The sequence below is a fragment of the Podarcis erhardii genome (assembly GCF_964252035.2).
Source record: "Podarcis erhardii genome assembly, chromosome: 13".
NCBI lineage: Eukaryota > Metazoa > Chordata > Lepidosauria > Squamata > Lacertidae > Podarcis > Podarcis erhardii.
This window is the reverse complement of record NC_138502.1, coordinates 15,341,326-15,360,681: the sequence shown is the minus strand read 5'-3', so window position 1 is coordinate 15,360,681 and position 19,356 is coordinate 15,341,326. Positions and strand designations below refer to the sequence as shown.

The 19,356-nt window shown below is 48.1% G+C and overlaps 1 protein-coding gene across 3 annotated transcripts; it reads left to right on the top strand.

Annotated features, from left to right (window-relative positions):
- Nucleotides 1-931: 931 nt before the first annotated feature.
- On the top strand, nt 932-19,168 carry PRRT2 (proline rich transmembrane protein 2). Of its 3 annotated transcripts, none has more exons than XM_081836430.1 (4): nt 932-1,095; nt 9,572-10,184; nt 11,559-11,691; nt 13,761-19,168. In XM_081836430.1, exons 2-4 carry the CDS (start codon nt 9,585-9,587, stop codon nt 13,769-13,771), a joined length of 744 nt encoding a protein of 247 aa, XP_081692556.1. In that variant the 5' UTR covers nt 932-1,095; nt 9,572-9,584; the 3' UTR covers nt 13,772-19,168. The 3 variants fall into 3 exon arrangements, with proteins under 3 accessions (XP_081692556.1, XP_081692554.1, XP_081692555.1); XM_081836428.1 differs by having other exon boundaries at nt 936-1,103; XM_081836429.1 differs by lacking the exon at nt 932-1,095 and adding an exon at nt 1,156-1,317.
- Nucleotides 19,169-19,356: the final 188 nt, after the last annotated feature.

The window sequence follows — 19,356 nt, the reverse complement described above, 5'->3', positions numbered from 1 at the left end:
CACTCTTGTCTGTTTATTGTTAGACCGTTTCTGTGTCACTTTGAGTGTAAAGGGGGAAGTATTACGTTTGCTGGTCTCTCTTGCTCTGCCTACCTCCTTACACCATCAGAATCTCCTCTCAGGACCTTTATGCCTATTTAAAATGTCTAATGGATCTGGCACCAGGTTGTAATTCTCAGCTCTAAGTGGGTTTCCCAATGCACTTCCTTGCTTCCTGTGATTACCCAGGAGGATCTCTTCTCTTTTTTTCATGGTTGCTGCATCAAACTCCCCTTTCTAGGAGAAGGAGCAAATGCCTTGTGGCTGGACATCTGGGTGGTGGTGGCGGCGGTGGCGGCAGTGGCAGTGGGGTTTTTTGCTGGTTGGTAGACAGCAAATGCTGCACTGGAGCTGTGGCATGGTGTGAGCGAGGCGGGCTAATTGTGGGCTCTTTCCTCCCTCCCTTGTGCAGCAGCCGGGGCAGGTTATAAATAATGGATGAGAAACTGGAAGCGAGAGATTTTATATAATTTTCTCCCGGAGGGGGAGGAGGGAGGGCTGTGGAGCCAGGATTCCCCAAAAACAGATTGGTGCAGAAAATTTCCCACATCATCTTGCTGAGCTCAGCTGGACGGAGGGCACAGTTTCCCTCCTTCGCCCAGCCTGCGGTCCCCTTCAGTGCCGCACCCTCAGGTCCCACCCATGGGGTCTTCCCAGGCACCCTTCAGCCCTATCTGCCAGCTCCCATTTTTATTCAGCGCACATTTGTGCCTCTGGGCAGTCCCTGAGGAGGAGGCAATGGTGGCGGTGCTGGGACTTCTTAGTCCTTTGATGCTCATTGCACTTGTGGCTTGCTGACATGAAGTTTTGGTCTATTCCAGGGGGGTTGAGGTGGAGAGGAGATACAGAATATGTGGGACGCTTCCAGTACCAACACCATTTCTGCTAATGTCTTGCCCCCGCCCGATCAGCTGATTCTTCATAAAACCCAAACCACAACTCCCTCCCCCCAACCTCAACCAGCTTGCCTTGAAGAAGCAGGGTCGATTAGACCATTTGATGCACACACTCGTGCAAAGGGAGGGGAAGGGGCGTCTTTGCAGACAAAGCTGCGGAGTGAGCAAGTAAGAGGGTGGGTTTGGGGGGGGAGGGAAGGGGGGCGGAGGCTGCATTTCCCCATCTATTCCTCCCTCTGAAGCCAGGGAGAGAAGGGGAGGGGAGAGGAGGGATACAGCAGAAAGGGAGGGGTATGATGTGTGCGTAAGGGGGGGCACTAATCCTGCCAGCCATTTGCCCACCCCACCCCCTTCTGCCAACTGGACACAGCCGGGAGCCCAGGTAGGAGAAGAGAGACCCTGCCTTGGTCCATCCTTAGCCCCCAAACCCTCTTTATCTATTTGTCTAAAAGGATAACGGTGCTGCGGCAAGCGGGCGGGGGAGAGGGGGGGGACTGAAGGGAGCAGGCGGAGATGGGTGTGAACGGGAAAAGGGGAGCGGGGGGCACTCTCCAAGGGGTGACGATGGAGATGGGGGGCTGGAAGATTCACGGAGGCATCTGGCGGTGGGGGTGTAGGGATGCGAAGCGAGGGCGGGGCAGCAGGGAGTAGTGGGTGGGGGTGGATATGTAGGGCAACCGAATCCCCTCGCCGGCTGCTGGTGTCATCTATGGGCACAGAAATGGGAAAAAGGGAAAGGTGCAGCGCGGAAAAGGAGGGCGACAGCGGGAGGGAGGAGGAAGAAAGCAGCTGGTTTTGGGGTTGGGGGAGATGTTCGGAGGGTCTCGATCCCGTGTGTACGCGCGCGCGCATGTTTCTTAACGAGAAATGGGTCGAAGAGTTGGACGGGCTGGCGAAGGGAGGTGGAAGAGGGAGGCTGAGTGTGGAGAAGCTCCGGCTCAGCCTTGCTCAGAAATGGGTGTGAAGGAAGGAGGGCGTGAGAGGGAAGTTGGAAATAAATGGAGGGGGGAGGGCAGTGGGTGTTTAGGAGGAGACGTAGGGGGCAGAGGGGTGGGCTGTGGCGAGCCTTTGCTAAAGCTACAACCCGATGCTCTCTTTCCTGGAAGTAAGTCCTAAGGAACTCAATGGGACCAGCTGCTGTGTAGATCCGTGGAGGATTTCCCCATAAGTCTCTCTGAAAGGGGTTTTAGTGAGCAAGGGGGCAGTGAATGGCTGGCAGGTTGGAGAAGGGGGGCTGCTTTCCCCCTTTGAAGCTGGGGACCGGGGTGGATGTGAGGAGGAGGAGGGGATACAGACGCGGCTCGGAGTTAGCAAAGGGTTGCAGGAGCTGTCCTTGGTAGCAGAAGGCGTTGGTCGTGTGGTCTCGGGAAGTCGGGTGCGGGGCGTGAAGTCACTGGGCGGAGGGGGAGAGGGGGGCGTAAACAGTGAGGCAAAACAGGTGAGGAAGGAAGGGTTTGTGGAGGTGAGCTCCCACCAGGGGTAAGATGAAGGATAGAAGCGGGAGTCCCCAAGGGAGGCGGTTTGGGTGGTGGGAAGGCGATTGTGGATGGATGCTGTGAAGGAGAAATTGCCCCTGGTACAAGAGGGAGAAGGAGGGACTGTGTGGGGCTTGGGTGTGTGGAAGCAGCCCAAAGAAAGGGGCGGCTCTGGTGTGGGGCGGGCGCCAAGGTGGGTTTGCCCAGTTGGGTGTGGTCTTAGAGAAAGAGAAGGGAGGGAGGGATGTTGCCTATGTAAAGCACAGAACACATTCACACGTGAGATCCTCTGTCCCGAAACAGGTGATTTATCTGAGAAAGGGAATTCCTTCCAAGGTAGGGTCAAGCACTATCTCTCTGATGTGTGGCCCCCAAACTGGTTTCCAAATTCACTCCCCAGCTACCTGCAGTATAAATGAGACTTAGATGATTTTATGATGTTTGCATGCTTTAATGTACAACAATTCCCATTCTGTTTGGCAGAAGAAGCTGTCAGAAGACCAACGGCTCTCCTTAAGCCACCTAATAGGTCTTTGCAGCAAGCATAACGTGTGACTGCTTGCAGAGGGTGGACTGGCGAAGGACAAAGCACACAGAACTACCCTAAGTCAAAGGAGAGTCTGCATCAGCACTATGCTGTGTGTGTGTGTGTGTGTCTCCTCTTCTTATAAGAGAAAATGCTTAGCAGTGGACCAGGGATGTGATGTAATGGCAAGGCTGTGGGTGGGTGAAGGAGACAGTGGGTGAGACCATTGGTGACTTGACCATGGGGCCTGTCGGGATGCCTTCAATGGCGTACGGCTTCAACAGATGGGGGAATCAGCCTCCCCATGACAGATCCTCCGTTTGAGGAAGGCAGCAGCTGGTTGCCAGAGCCAGTAACTGGGAAGGAATTGTTGAGGCTGTCAAGCACAGAGATCTGCTGGTCAGGCTAATTGGAGGTGTCAGGCAAAGATCTCTTTGTGATGGCCCAGGATTTACTGCTGTGGTTACATCTGCTGCACAGCAGGCGATCAAAATGTGTGCAGGGCACATGCAAGTGTGTGGAAATAAGGTAATGGTTTTAAGGATCAATGCCCATTGCATTGGGGTTTGTCATAAAATAATAATCTGCCTCGGGAACAAATCAGGTCTCTGTGCATCTGAATTGCACAAAGTGGTGGCCGTGCCACATGTCAGCCTTCTCTATGTGCCTGCTGAATGGGTACTAGAGAAATTGTGTGGATGCCCATTGCACTATGTGGATCAGCAAGGAGCAGGATGTCAGGCACAACTGCCTTGGTCGTGTGGAGGTGTTCCATGCCTCCAGGCTCCATAATAATCGGATGGCTGTGTCAGTCACAGAATCTGTTATGGCATCTTTGTGCCTGCCAGTGTTTTAATCATGTTGTCTGTCTGTGTCTCGTTCAAAGAGTGTGTCAGTCAGGAAGCAGGAACATGGTAATGAGAACCAGTATATCATGACAATTGTTGTAGCACTTTCTTAAGAGGGAAAAACCACACACAAGCCTGCCACTCTTCCCTCTTACAAACAACAGGACTAAAACAGCTTTGGAGAACCACTTGGCCAGATTGTAGGAAGGAATGCATGAACACAGCCTCCTGCATCCTTGACGTATGATTTCCTAACCCATTTATGCCTCTAGAGAAGAACTCTAAATTTCCCCTGGTTGTTGCTTCCCTCCAAATAATATATTTCATATTTCCCATTAATTTCAGTGGTGCTTTTGCAGGAAACCCAATGGATTGTGCTCTGAAGTCTGAGCCAAAGTCTGCCTGCAAATCATATGCACATTTACCTGTGAGAGTAAGTTCCATTTGAATCAGGATCACTCCCAGTGGTATCCACAGGGAAATTAGCACAGTCTGTCAGCTGTGGGGGAGCTGCCTCTGGCCTGTAGGTCAGAGATGGCCCATGGGGCTTCCCCATCCATCCTACCCCCTCCCCTCTTCTCCCTCCCATGTGATTTGGTGCCCTTCACATAGTTAAGGTTTCCTTTTTCCTCTCTACAAGATCTATACCACCTCCCTCTAGCTTCTATTTTCTTCTGATGATCCATGCTCTCTCCCTCTCCCTGCAACTGATCATACCTTCTAAAATTGCATTGCTTTTGCACATTTTAACATTGCAGTATACTGTGTCCAGGCCAAGCGCCCCAGATCTTTGAGAGGTAGGTCAGACCTGAAAGTGCAGAAGTTGTAACATCTTTTGTTGAAGATTATCAACCCACAGCATCACTCATATGGTCTATCCTCTGTCAAAGAACTGAACTGAAGGAAGGGGAAAAGAAGAGGGGGACCAAGGTTGATCAGTTCCCACGCTGAAATTTCCTTGTGAAGACTCTGGTGGAAAGGGATTTAAGGTGGAGATTAGTGATAACTCACCTAAGCAGAGGCTAGCATGACCTAGGAAGGAGTCTGATGGAATAATTATGCCTGCCGAGATTTAATTTCTCCTCTGCAAAGTCAATAAATTTAAGATAATTCAATATGGTTCCACCCTTCTACTGCTCCCCTCCAATACCAACCAGCAGTTCAATTCTGCATACACATTCCCTGTATGTAGTGAGAGTCTGCTTCTGTTTTGCTCATCTCACGGTGGCGAAAGATGCTCTTGGTTCTGCATACCAGTTCTACAGTCTCTCTCCTTGGATCAGATGTGAACTGTCCTGATCATTTCCAATTGCTGATAAGACGATACAAGGTATTTGTTACACTGGATGTTTTGGAGTTGTGTGTGTTTGTGTGTGTCCTTTGACTTGGTCTCCTCTGACTTTGTGAGCTCTAGGGTGCAGTTTGAAGGCCGCCACTCAATGAAACTAAGCACATCTGGGTCTGGTCACTGCCTGGATGGGAGATGTACATCATATTGAATTCTATGATGGAAGAAAAACAGGATAGAAATGTAAATAATCATGCATATAGCTCTGCTTTCGCACATTCGTTTGTGACCTTGTGTCTTCTGATAATGCTTTGCACTTAACAGCCTGGTATATGATGAGAGTCTGCTTTGGTGTTACACAACTATAGAGACACTGCCACATGTGCCAGGGAAGTGTCCCAACAGATCACAGGATGCCCACTAGGAAGTACAATGGTTTGTTTGTTTATGTTATCACATGTGTGTCTCTTTTTTTAAAAAAACCTGCACAGCGGCTTACAATTTTAATCACAAAAACTGTACGCCAACAAACATTGACAATGATAAAAGCCACAACAGTTTTAGAAGGAGCTTAGGCCAGCAATCAAACAAAGCATAACAAACCAACTGATTTCTAAAGGCTTTCTGAAAAATAAACATTTTAGCTCAGTTTTCGGAAGACAGCGGGGGAGAAACTATTCACCTGCCTCATAAAGAGTTCTCAGAACATCAGAGCTGCGACTGAGAAGACGCTGCCCCTATTTGGGAGTGAATCCAACCTCTCCGTAGAACATCAGCAACAGGTCTTCATCAGAAGATCTTAAGAGTTCACGAGGACTCTAAACCTCTAGGAGTTTAAGGGCAGATGTCTCAAAATAGGTGATATTTAAGAACAGTCACATACATCTGTGTGCAGGTGGGCTGCTGCTGCTGCTTCATTTTCCACTAGCTGAAGTTTCCAAACTATCTTCAAGCACATGTGGAGGGCTTCAGAGGGCTCTAATCTGGAAGCCACCAAAGCATGCACAACAGTGCCTTGATCTCTCAGCGGTAGGTGAACAACCATAGCTCAGTTGGAAGAGCATCTGCTTTGCATGCAGGAGGCCTTAGGTTCAATCACCAGGAGCTCCAGGTAAGGACTGGGAAAAGGCTCCTTCCTGGAACACTGGAGAGCTGCCCCCAGTCAGTGGGAAAAAATACCTGATGGTCTAATCTGGTCTAAGGCAGCTTCCAGGTATAGGTGGCGTATCAGCCAAAGATGAATGGCGGGTCCACTTGTTTGCACTGATAGCTGTGGTGCAGGCAGTCTGGAAGGCCAGTTTACGCAGGGCATTTTTAGAAGGGAATGCAATAAACACCTGCTTGCAAATATGCATCATAGAGGTACATTTGCAAAGGATGGCTATAGGGCAATTGTCTTTGGCTATAGGGCCCTGTCAGTGAGTCCGTTTTATGTGTGAAGTACTCCACTGACCAGAGCAACCAGTTTAATGCCTGCTATTTCCAGAGGGCCAAAGCACCCCCCCCCATACTTCCATTTGTACTTAGCCCTTCTCACAATTCCTAAGAGCTGTGCCTTGGGCAAGAGGATGCCTTTAGTTTTGTGCATGTCCTTGATAATAGTTGTTTTGGTGTATGTTTTCAAGTGGGCTAGTGTTTGCAGCTACTTTATTGATTTAAAATGGGAGCATTTATTTCTTGTTTGAGTTCCATTTCTACCTCCTTTCAAAGACTGCTTTTCCCAGTTTCTGGAAAGAGGAAAGCATAGATATTGAATCTGGAGTGTTGGCATTAGGAACGGCATTCAGGGAAGGCAGGGATGGCCCCATGTGATGGAGCACTTAGCTGCTCTCGAGCCCATTCTCTGGTTCTGTACGCTATATAGCCTATTGTTAAGCAACGGAATAGAGATGCATACAAGGTGCGCTTGCCAGAGATCTCTTTGCATTCAAAAAGGGGTGAGGCAGGTCTTTATCCTCTGTGAATAAAAACTGTCATAGTTACTGTGAAGTATAAAAGAAGAAAAGAATCACAACACAGATTACACACACACCAATTTTCCTTTATGCAATGGTATGTCTTAAAGTATGTGTGCATGTTGATTTTTTTATTTCACTTTTTGCAATTTAACTAGGAAGGTATCCACAAACCAGCTGCTAGGGCTTATCTCCCAACCACTTAAATTTCTTTCTCACCCTCATCCACCCGCTACTGAAATCTGAAATGGCACCTTGAGTTTATGCTTAACATTACTCGCCTTACGGTTTCGTTGGCAGCACTAGGCTCTTCATTAAGCATTCCTCCAAGTCCATTTCAAAGGGCAACATAAAAGCTGAATCTGAATTTCTGCCAAATAAGAAACTGGGCGAAATGTAATATAAACGCAATCTATGGAGGAGGTCCTGTTAAGTGTGCCACAGGTTCCCTAGGTCCGCTAAATGGTACTGCAGGGAAGACCTCCTCCATGCAGGCGCCCAACTTGTGTGAAATGAGTTACCTCTGGAGATGTGCCAACTGTTAGGTGCTCCCACTGGCAACTAAAAACACACATCTCCCACACAAGCGTCTCCATGAAACGATAAGGCGGAATGCAAATGCTTTTCACAAAGTTATAAGTAGTTTCTTAGTCCTTCTTGTAGATCATGATGGGACAAAACAGTAAAGAGTCCGCAGGGGCTCTTTAGATATATTGGAGCCAGGTTGCTCTCTCAGTACCAGAAGGGCTGTGTGCATCACTTAGATTGACATGTGCCCAGCGCTAGAAACTCATATATATAAGCAAGGTGTCCAATGGCACCTTAAATCTAGGTTACAGCCACCACAATGGAATGTCTATTTTCCAGGGGGTTGGACTGGATGATTCTAGGGGTCCTTTCCAATGCTACAGTTTTTGATCCTATGATCTCATCTACGTTACTTGACTGTAGCTTGCTCTCACAACAATTCACTTGTCCCAGTTTGCAAGGAGGAGAAACACACACAGTGGAAATGGAACCGGAATAAACGATGGACTAAGGCAGAGGTTTTAAAACTATGGCCGCCAACCTGGCACCCAGAAATCTCCACGTAGTTGCTATTAGAACCACTCCAGTAGCAAAACGCGCCTGGTGCCTGGCTAATTTCTAACAGCGCATGTGCCATTCAGTGGAATGGCAATATTGGGAAGTGTTGGTTGGAAAGATGGTGATGGTAGCGATGGTGTGTATTTGGGTGTTGGGGCCAGCTGGGTCATGAGGCAAAGTGAGGAAACTGCCTCAGGTGTCACAGGGGGGTGGGCAGTTGTATCAGTCCTTGAATGCTCTTTCTGAACCTCCCAGCCACCTCTCTCTGTAGAAGGTAGAGCGATGTATGTCACACAGCGCCCTGCTAAACTAGCCTGCTGACTCAAATGTGAGTCCCATTGTCAGTGGTGAAGTGAAATCCAGAGAGGATGCAATGTTTTATTCTGCCTCAGGCGGCAGAGTGTCTTGGGTTGGCCTTGTTGAGTGAGTGTCCTCACCTGGATGGGTGCCACCCATTACACAGTAAAAAGAAATAAATAATGAAATGCTGCGCTCAAGATTGCTGAAAGAGAAGGAAATAAATACTAACCCCCAATCTTTGGTGTGGCAGACCTGCCTGAAGCTACTTAGGTGAAAGGGAAAGCACAAATTCAGAGGCATTCTGTTCATATTTTAGTTTGTATTATATGATATATTATGAAATAATTGTGTTGTTAGAAAGGCGTGTACAGTAGCTATGAATTATTGCTCTATGAATAGCACCTGTTACGTTATTCCATATATAGGAGCAATTAAAACAAACGAAAACCTTGCATCCCGGCTGAATTCATATTTGCATATAATGCTAAAAGCCATTCACCTTTCTTTACAAACCGAGCATCATATGCTTTATTTCTCTTGAGCACGTGTCTAATAAGAAGTAGCAATTTTCACAGAGACATCCCATATCCTATAAAAAACCAATCACATAGAAGAGAGGTGATGTTATTTCCTCCCTCCCCCATATGCAGCTGTCACAATTTTTGCAACCGTTGATAAGTTGGTCAACCTTTTTGCACATCAACCTGATCCACACATCGCTTTAGACCAGGGGAGAAGGCAGTGCTTTTCCCCCTGGGGGTACGCAGGGGTACGCATACCCCTCATTGAGTTTGGCCTCATTGAGGGGCAGTATTTCAATATGAGTAGGAAAATGAGAGTAACCCTAAACATTTTTTTTAGGAAAAAAAAGCACTGGGAGGGGGTATCTCCAGCAGAGCCAGGAATGATGAGAAATGGAACACAACCACCTCTGAAGGCCGTCAAGATACCCATCCCTGCTTTAGGCAGCTCAAAGGGACATTGAAGGCTGCTAGGGGGTTGGAGGACTCTGGGAACTTGGCTGCAAGTTGAGAAGCGCTGGTCCATTGGCCCTGGACTTTGGTTCTGCAGATCAGACCCAGGACCAGGCAGCGAGGGGAAAGACGGCTGGTTCTCCACCCTGAACATTCCCCCTCCTCTAATTCTCCTCTAATCCAGGTAGCTGCCTGCCATGTCGGACGACGCTGAGAAGAACGAGGCTCCCCCAGAACAGGAGCAGCAAGGGAAGGAGGAGGAGAAGCAGGAGCAGGGGAAGTCTGAGGATCATGCCCAGGAGGAGAAGGAGGAGAGGAAGCCTGAGGAGCAGCCCAAGCCGCAGTCCCCACCTAAGAGCCCCAAAGACCCAGAGACCCCCGCATCGCCTGTGATGGTGACGGTGACCATTGAGGAGGAGACGGTGGGGGAGCCGCAGGAGAATGGGGACCCCCCAGGGATTAGGGCTGGCTCAGCTGAGGAGATAGGGACCACCCCGGCCCCACCCACTAGCCCCCCAGCCCGCTCCAAGTCGGCGTCGTTGAATGACCTGAAGCCTCAGAACAGCATCAATGGCGGCCCAAGGGCTGTCGTGAGGGGCAGTTTGTCCGGGTCTCAGGTGCAGTTAGCGGGATCCGCGGGGTCTCCGCGTGCCAGCCTGAGCCGGCAGGCCTCTGCAACAGGATCAGCAGCTGGTGAAGCTGGGGAGAAACCCAGAGACTACATATTCATTGCTGCCCTCTCCTGTTTCTGCCCAATCTGGCCTATCAACATCGTCGCCTTTGTGTATTCTGTCATGGTAAGTGAAAAAAAGGGAGTGGCGCCTCTCTCTCTCTCTCTGTTTGTGTGTGTGTGTGTGTGTGTGTGTGTGTGTGTGTGTGTGTATTTGGTTTGTGCGTCCTGGAACACTAGGAGAGCCACCTGCTGCTTTGATACACCCACCAGCACCAAGGCTGTCCCCACAATAGCTCTTCCTTGTCACTTTTCTCTTTCGTTTGCCCCTTGAGGTTGTGGGTCAATCTCCTCCTCAGCCAAGGAACAAGGCTACTAACTTGGAAGTGGTTCAGTCTGCTGCTTAAAATCTCAGACTGGAGCACCTCCTCACAGGTAAATCTACCCACACAAGAAGGTGGTCTGGGACACCTCTCTGACAGTCGACCAACCTACTAGAAAGTTTCCTTCAGGTCTATTTGGTAAAACCCGCTAAATGTAACAAAATAGGTTTGGCGGCTCATGCCAGCTGACCATTCGCAATCCACCCAAATCCATTTTGAGCACACGTTACCACCCTACAAGCCTCTCACTGCGCAATCCTTTCCGTGTCTTCTCAAAAGTAAGTTCCGTTGAGCTACACGAGGTTTACTTCCAGGTGGGCATAGGATCACAGGCTTAAATTCTGTTTTCTTGTGTCTCGTCTGTCCGTTAGGAAGCTCAGAGATTGCTTCTATCCAAGCAGCAGCCAAGAAGGATCTCAACTTCTTGGCTTCTTGCCATAGCATTAGGTCCTCTCCCAAACACCCATGCTCTGATGCAGCCCCCTCGTGACAGGTCAGGCCATGAGTCCCTTGGCTGCTGTCCCCTTGAACTGGCAGTGGATTGACAGGCTCTTTGGCAAAGGTCCTCCCCGTACCTGCTGCCAGAGATGCCTTTCGTTGAAGGTGCTGAGGACCCAGCCTGGGACAGCACAGCAAGACTCTCACCCCACAACCCTGGCTTTTCCCTAGCAGCCAGCCAGGTGAGGCAGTGGGTGAGGACCCCAGGGGTTCAGAAGGGCCCCTCACCAGCCTGACCCAGCTCTGCTGCCATTCACCTCCCCATGGACCCCCTGGATGGCTGTTTTAGTGGTATCGTCTGTGGTGACTGCCTGCTTTCTTGATGAATATGGTGGCCCCAGCCTATAGATCTATGAAATCTACAGAAGGCAGGGGCTGCTGCTGCTGCTGCCATAGCAGCTGAAACAGAAGCACACACTGCCTTGGGTGTGGGTGGGTGTTGGTGGCACCATGCTGAGGGCCCCCTGTGTGTGGGCCCATTTTCCTCTGACAATGCAGGCAAGTGTAGAGTTTTCTCTTTCAATTCTCCCTGTTCTTCCTTTAACCAAAAGGCTGTATGTCAGGACAATCACCAAACCCTTGCTCCTTTTCCCCCCCTTTCTTTTGTAATTCCTCGCCAGTCCCGGAACAGCTTCCAGCAGGGAGACATTGACGGCGCACGGCGCCTGGGACGGGTAGCAAAGCTGCTGAGCATTGTCGCGTTGGTCGGGGGGGTGCTCATCATCGTGGCATCTTGCGCCATCAACTTCGGAGGTGAGTATCCCAAGAACCAGGGGGGTGGAGAGGACTCTTGTCCAAACATTTTGTCCTTTAAGCTCTAACCCCCTTGCCCAGTCTTCTGCTGCAGTACAAAGAAACCAGCAGAATGGGATTCCAGGGATTTTGGGGGTTTTGAAATAACTAACATTTGTGATCAGTTTGGCCAGAGAAGGGTTTGGCAAAGCATTATGGGACGTAGTGAGCCTAGGGATGGAAACACTAATGGTGGCTCATTTGCACACATGCCACCTGACAGCGTATTTCGGCTGGATCCTGATTGCCAGAGTGCTTTTGAGGGGGACCTGCAACCTGTGGGACACCATCAGGCCAGAGGAGAATATATTATTCTTAGAATCCTTAATATTGCCATTTAAAAAGTCAGCATCTGCCACAGCACTCAGCGCTTAGTCACAGAAGTATTGTTTTAAACCAATTTTACTTTATAGTCAAGGGGTGTATAAATTTTATGAAATAAATTAACAGATGGTGCAATTTCTAGTCAAGAATATATGTTTGTATCAGATTGTGACCTCTCTCTGAGCCAGTGGAATAGAGGGGGCTGCTTAAAGCAAGGGGAAAATGCTCCAAATTGGGTATCTTTGTAACAGTTGCCCTTCTTAAGAGAAAGGCTTATCAGTGGAGAGATAATATACATACATAATGCAGGTGCTAAGTTAATTCTGTCGCCAAAATGGGGCTACTGAGAGAAAAAGGGGGAGGGGTCAGCAAGTTTGTGGAATTTTGCAGGAGATGATGTTGGGGAAGGGGGGAGAGAATAGAAGAAAACTCCATTGAGCCCCCAACCTGAAGGAACCCAGGAAGGTCTAAGCATGCTCAGAAATCATGAAATGCTGAGTGTCTGTTTAGGGAAGCTTTTAATGTTTAACAGACTATTGTATTTTAATATTTTGTTGGAAGCCGCCCAGATGGGTGTGGTATAAATAATAAATTATTATTATTATTATCTGTTGGGAAGGAAAGACAAGGGTGGACGTGGGATGGAGGAGGCATGGCTGGCTGGAACACTGAATATAGGGAGCACTCCATGCCACAATATTTTGTTGCCAAATCTCAGAAGAGTGTGAAAGGTGGGGTCTTTTTGAGGGGGAGGGGTAGAAACCAAATCAAAGAAAGAGACTGCCTCTCCTACCCCTTTCATATCCTGCTGTGTACACTTACAAAAGTATTTTGAGAGTTCAGGAGAGCAGTCAGGACCACTGTTACCTGAGGAGTGAGGCGAGTTCCATGCCTTCCCTTCTCAAAAGAAAAGAGCTTTTCTTTTCCTCATAAAGTTGTCCCCAACACCTCCATTTTCTTCCTAACCCTCTGGGGAAAATGGCAGCTTCTTGAAATGGTCAGTTTTATCCCTTTTGCTGTATGCTCTGCTTTTCATGTCCTCCCTTCAGAGCAACCCCCCTTCCCGAGCACAGCTATTGCTTCTTTCCCCCCAAAATTATTACGCATTATCCCAGATATGGGGAACCTGTGGTCCTCCAGATGTTTTCTCCAGATGTTACAACTCCCACTAATCCTGACCTTTGACCCAGGCTGATGGAAATGGGAATCCCAAAGGCATTTGGATGGCTACAGCCTCCCCTCCCCTCGCATTACACAGTGCTTTTCGTAAGGTTCTGTTGGCCTTGGCCTTCAGCCACAACCTTGGCCCTAATTCTAAGCAGCAGGCCATCTTCATAACTACCAATGTCTCCTCAGAACCCTTTCCCATCCTAACTTCCCTGCTTCCTGCTGCCAGCATACCTAAAGCAGCCAAAAACAAAAAAGGAGAAAATAAGTGCATCCATCAGACCTTCCCCTGACGTTGCCTCCTTAGCCTCCATGTTGCTTTCCCAATGACCTGTTCCCACATGCTTCAGATTCTAGTGGAAGCCAGGTGTGGGGAGGTTGAATTGGGGCATGTGTGAAAATGTTTTCCCCTTCGTGTTTCTTTCCAGGTAGTAAAAATCTCCTTCTTCTGTTCTCCTTCCCTGTGTTCTTATTCCGCTCCCCCAACCCCAACCTGCCTTGCCCCTGAATCCCTCTCCTTCCCCGCCCGAACCCCTCAGTGTTCCAGTGAAGGCGGCACTCAACTTGCCACTTCATCCCTAGCACCGAAACGTTCATCTTTGGAGCTGGGAGCCAGCATGAGTACAGAACATCCATCCCATGTCCCCATCCATCTCTGAACCATGCAAAAACAGGAGCACAAGAACGGAGATGAGAGAGAGAAAGAGAGAGGGACACGAGAGAGCAAAACTGAGAGAAACAATGTCTTGTTATGCTTGCATGTGTCCCATCCTTCTAGGGATTTTAGCTAACCAAAAATAAGGCGAAACAGGAGAAAGAAAACAAATATTAGATGGGGAGGTATTCCCATCTCCTCTTTCCTCTCCACCATTTTCTCCCTCTCTCTGCACTCTCTCTCACTCTCCTTCCATCCATCCAGTCATCTGTTCAACCAATGACCCATCTGCCCATCTTCCATCCACTGCCAAATTTCGACAGCAAATAAAACTCTTTCGATATTCCATGTTTACAAGAACCTGCCGGAGAAAAGCTCTTTTTCCCCACCCCCCTGGGAAGGAGGTGGGGAGCATGTTTACATGTTTGCTGGGAACAAATGAAGAGAACCAGCAGCAGCAAGAGAGGAAATACTTCTTAGGTCTCCTGCTCTCATCCGTCGTGTTTACAAAGACAGCAAGCAGGAACAAGCAGCGAAGAGCCCACCAGAGTTTTGCAGGTGGGAGTTTGTTGTAGTGAGTTAACTGTTGCGTCAGAGGAGGTCTGCTAACAAGGAGGCCAAAGCTGCCTGGATTTGGTGGCACACACACACACAGGCGTGGAGGTTGGCTTGTATAACCGAATCCATCACCCAGCCACTCAACAGGAAAGAGAACGGCAGTGAAATTTATGGTATTGGCTGGAGAAATGAATAAAATCAATGTCGAGGGAATACCGCTCTGAGCAAAATGATTCTAACAAACGGGACCGGTGGAAGTTGGAGCGTGAAAGTGGAAATTGTGGACGAGGCAATGGAGGAGAAAGAATGAGCCAAGGGCCTTGCAAAGAGGGGAACACACTGGTAAGAGTGGTGGTGGGTTTTATGGGGGGGGAGAGGTGACACTACTCTCCAAGATGAAGGCACAAGTACAAAAGAGGAGGAAGAAGAAAAAGGGCAGGGCAAGAAGTTGGAAGAATGGCAAATGAGCCAACGGGGGAACAAAAACCCACCAGTCATGAAAGAATAGAACTGGTGCTTGCTGCATTTTTACATGAGAAAGTTGCTGGAATGAATGAACTGGGAAGGATAGAGAACAGTATTAGTAGGCACCCCTTTCAGAAAAAAAGAGAGCATGGGCCAAGGTATCTCTTTTTCCTCTAGAAGTCCAGTTGCTGGTATTAGAGCAGGGCCACAGGGTGCTGGGTTGCATAGGGTTCTTCAGCAGGGAAAAGGAAAGCAGAACATGGGTCTAAATGGAAGCAGAAAAAGGCAGGATGTCTAGCCGTTTCCAGAGGGGTAGCCTTGTTAGTCTGTTGCAGCAAATACAACAGAAGAGGTCTGTGGCCCCTTAAGAGAACAATGGTGTCTTGTGGCTTAAGCTGTCATGTACAGATGAATCAAGTGGTAACCTGAGTTTGCAGGCACATCTAAATGGTGGGGTGAGGAGTGAGGTCAGAGCGAAACATAATGCAAAAAGTTCAGATTGTGACAATGACATAAAATGTAGGTAAACTAGTTGACAAAGTAGTATTGATGATAACACCGGGATCCTGACCTTGGTAAGCCAATTAATACACGTAGCTTAGCAATGCCAGGGTGCAGGTGTTACCATCAACACAGCTTTGATGATGCATTTATTTGGGAATTGACAGCTGTCACAGTCTGTTCTTGTTCAGCAGATTTCCCTCCAATCTTGCTCATCTTTGTCCACCCTGTCCTGTCTCCCAATTATGTATACTCCATTCATCTGATAAGGTAGACTCTAGTCTACAGAAGCTTATGGAGCAATAAATTAGTCTTCAAGGTGAGACAATGCTCAGTTGTATTTACATTTTCAGAGAAGCGGGGATGCCTACACATGGCATTTTGAAGTGAATTTGATACACCATGGGCATGTGCATGGTTTTTGTGTGATTTTCATGATGCCCTTATCCAAAGGGCATCCTGTTTATCCATAGCCGCCATTCCCTGTGTTTCTTCTCAAACCCGCCTTAACATGGTAAAAGAAAAAAGCACCATAAATAATAAAGTTGTTTTGTTGCTTTTGCTGCAAAAGACTAAGGGCCTTGTGGCACCTTAAAGGCCATCAAATGTCATGGCATAAACTCCCACAAACTACATTTATGCCATAATACATTGGTTAGTCTTTAAGCTATTTTGGTGTTTGTCATGTTGGCATATGTGGCTTTTAAGGGGAAGCGAAGTTTGGCCAAACACAGATTAAGAGAAACTGAAAGTATCCGGTTGGGGTGGGAGTCAGCTGAGACGTTTGCTTATCCTGCCTTTATCCCAAGTTGGCATGGATTTAGGGCAGCAACAGGGCAGACTGGAGCACACACAAGAGGCAATTAGGAGGGCATAGAAAGCTGTTTAGGCTAAGCCCTTTGGCATTAGGTTCGCTGGCCACACCAGGAAATCTGAATGTGTTTGCTCAGTTCTGGCATGAGGCCATTTTTGAAATGCAGAATGGATAGGGGAGGTCAGCAATCGCACACTCGTGACAAAAGAAACAGAGCAGGAACTAAGGAGTGAGAAAACACCAAGGCCAGGAAAAGAGGTTCAAAGCAGAAACGTGTGAGTGAGAGAGAGACTGAGAGATATGTGTGATAAGACACACCCCCTCCCCTGAAAACAAGTTGAAAAACTGCTGGATGGGGAAAGTTATATACACAGAATTGCAGAATGAAAGGCTAATATATGAGATCAGCTGGTGGTGCGAGAGAGTGTGTGGGATGGGCGAAGGAAGCACTGAAGGCTACAAACTCCCTCTGGATGTGAAAATGATGACCCAGGCCAGTTTAAAATCCGCTGGAAGAGGAACTGTGTGTGTGTTGGGTGTCCTGCGAAGGGAAGCAGATAAGAGCGAGCCTTATCTGAAGAAGAGTGTTAAGGCTGAAGAAGAGTGTTAAGATCACACTGGAAAGCGGAGCAACAGAACACGAAAGGGCGCCGGTAGAGGAGAGTCAAACTGTACTTCACTGACGGAGGAATACACAAGAGAGCACACACTCCATACCAAACAACAACAACAACATCAACAACTATTTTTAAAGGGCCTGATGGACAACTGTGTATGCTACTGGACAGAGACAACTTGGTGGGTGGGGTGGGTGGGGGAAGGGCACCAGCAAAGAATTGTGTGTGTGTGTCAGACACGAATTTTCACCCGGCACAATGTGACTAATTTTTTGCTTTCTTTCTCAGACTGTTATTCAATGGGGCTGGGGAGGGAGGGTGGGAATATGGGGGAAGGGGTGGTATAATGGCCTCCTCCTTTAAAATCTGTGCTCGGAGGATGTCACAGGGCTTTATTTAGGGTGAGGGGGGTGACCTTAAACTCCCCCCCCGTTAATCCCATCTGCACGAATTATTAACCTCTGACCTTCCCTCAACTATCCCTCAGAAAAATAATAATTTTGCTCTCCCTTTGATGGGTGCATGGCGTAGAAGGCAGGGCAATTTTGTTGTTTTTCTCCCGCTTCCTGGAGACTGTAACTCTCTAAGGTGGGAAGGGATGGCAGGGGAAAGCTGTTGTATTTTGATGTTGAAATGCAAGTATTCTAATCTGCATGTTTTTATATGCTTATATTTGGGGGGAGGGAAAGTTGAGGGGTGAATCAGAAACTTGGAAGGGAGGAGAGAGCTCAGAGTGTATTATGGTGTGAAAGTCAATAGGAAGGACGGCTTTGAGGGGGAAAGGGGTCAGGAAAGTGGTGAGGGGGCTGGCAGGTGAATGGCGGTCTCTTAGAGGAGGGAAAATAGGGTTCGGTTTGGTGGGAGATGGAATACCAGCGGGACCAAAATGGAAGGAGTGGTGGGTTCAGCGGGATTCAGGAAACCCAAATCTCAAACAGGACAGGGTCAGGAACAAGGAATTGTTTTGGGATGGATTGCAAATAACAGTGAGGGAAGAATTAGAACTTCGCACAGGGATCAGTAACTGGGGCCTGCTTAGTTATAGCCAGCCCGCCAAGAGGGAGGTATCCAGTCCTCTCTTTAGCAAGAAGGACAGTGGATTGGCCCACAGTCCACTTGGAGAAGGACTATTGTCCTGCAACCGCCATCCTGTAGCAGCTATCTCCAAGTGACCTGCTAAGTAGAATCGACTGCTGCTCTGAGACTTCAGATCAAAGTTGGGGTCCACAGTGCAATCTGAAAGGAGAGGTTCCATTGCAGCAATCTTCTCTCAAAGCTACCTTACCTGTTGCCCCTTCCCACCCAGCCACCCCCGGTCTACAAAATAATCTGTTGCCTTGTTTTACACTCAAAACCATGCTTTAAACCACCACCAGACCCTGGGGGACAGGAGAGGGTGGGGCACGAAGGGGGGTTAAAAGCAGAATTTGAGGAGGCGCCTATGGAATGATAGGAGAGACTGTTTGTTGGGGGAGAGGGGTTTTACATTTACACGTATCCGTAATTGAATGAAAAAACCACATAACCTATATCTTTGACATGATGCTTGATAGATGTTTTCATATTTGGGGTGGGGCAAAATTTTGGATGCTGAAGAATGAAGTTTGCTTTACTATTATACAATTCGGGGCAGGGTGAGGTTTTTTGGGGGGAAAGAACAAGAGGGAGATTTTATTTTGTATTTCCTCCCCCCCTCTGTTTTTGAGACGTAGTTTAGTTTTTCACTTCGTGGAGCACTAAGCGTGCCTTCGTATGTAGCGGCGTTGAGGAGGGAACAGGAAACATCATAGCCTGACACTTCCTATCCCTCTGCAACACCGTCTCAGTGAAAATATAAATTTCCACCATCTTTCCTGATGGGGAGATATGGAAGCAGGTCTATTTACGCCAGGAGAACCGATTTCAATCATGCCATCATTCCAAAAAACAAATCACAGTTCATTGTTTTCCATATAGCGCTCGTAACATAATGTTGAGCAAAAATGGGTAAGCACTCTTATTCACTAGATTTGCTTATTTTGTAACTTATTTGTTCCTGTTCATTTTTCTGCTCGGTTCTGCATTATTTGTGCCTGCTAATTAAAATCATTATATTAAAAACAGGAAAGGGTGGGGTCTTCCTGAGTCTGGGACCAATCAAATCCTTTCATAAGATTCAGAATTTTGTTTTGGTTTTTTTGTGGGGGGGGTGGGGAGTTCCAAGAAATATTACAAATCCTATTATCAGTTTGTATAAAGAAATGGTGGGTGGGGTGGGGCGGGAGAAGGTCAAATTATAAACTGCTACAGATTTTTGTATCAACGCATGAATCGAGTAAATAAACTCAGATGCATGAAGACCGTGTCTGTCCCTGTTTCCTGCAAAGCTTTTGTGTCTGTGCCAATTCTCTACCCAACAAGAAAACTCACAAGGAAAACTGAATTTAATTCAGGGTGGTCCAACACGTAGCCCTCAGTGTATTTTCTGGTGGCCCTCTGCAACATTTGCACACACACACACACCCTGCCACAAGCCCTTGCATTGC

Excerpts from the sequence above, each read along its gene's own strand:
- PRRT2 (XM_081836430.1), top strand. The coding sequence starts at position 9,585 with ATGTCGGACGACGCTGAGAAGAACGAGGCTCCCCCAGAACAGGAGCAG. Across the intron at positions 10,185-11,558 it reads CCTTTGTGTATTCTGTCATG|TCCCGGAACAGCTTCCAGCA; the intron begins GTAAGTGAAAAA and ends ATTCCTCGCCAG.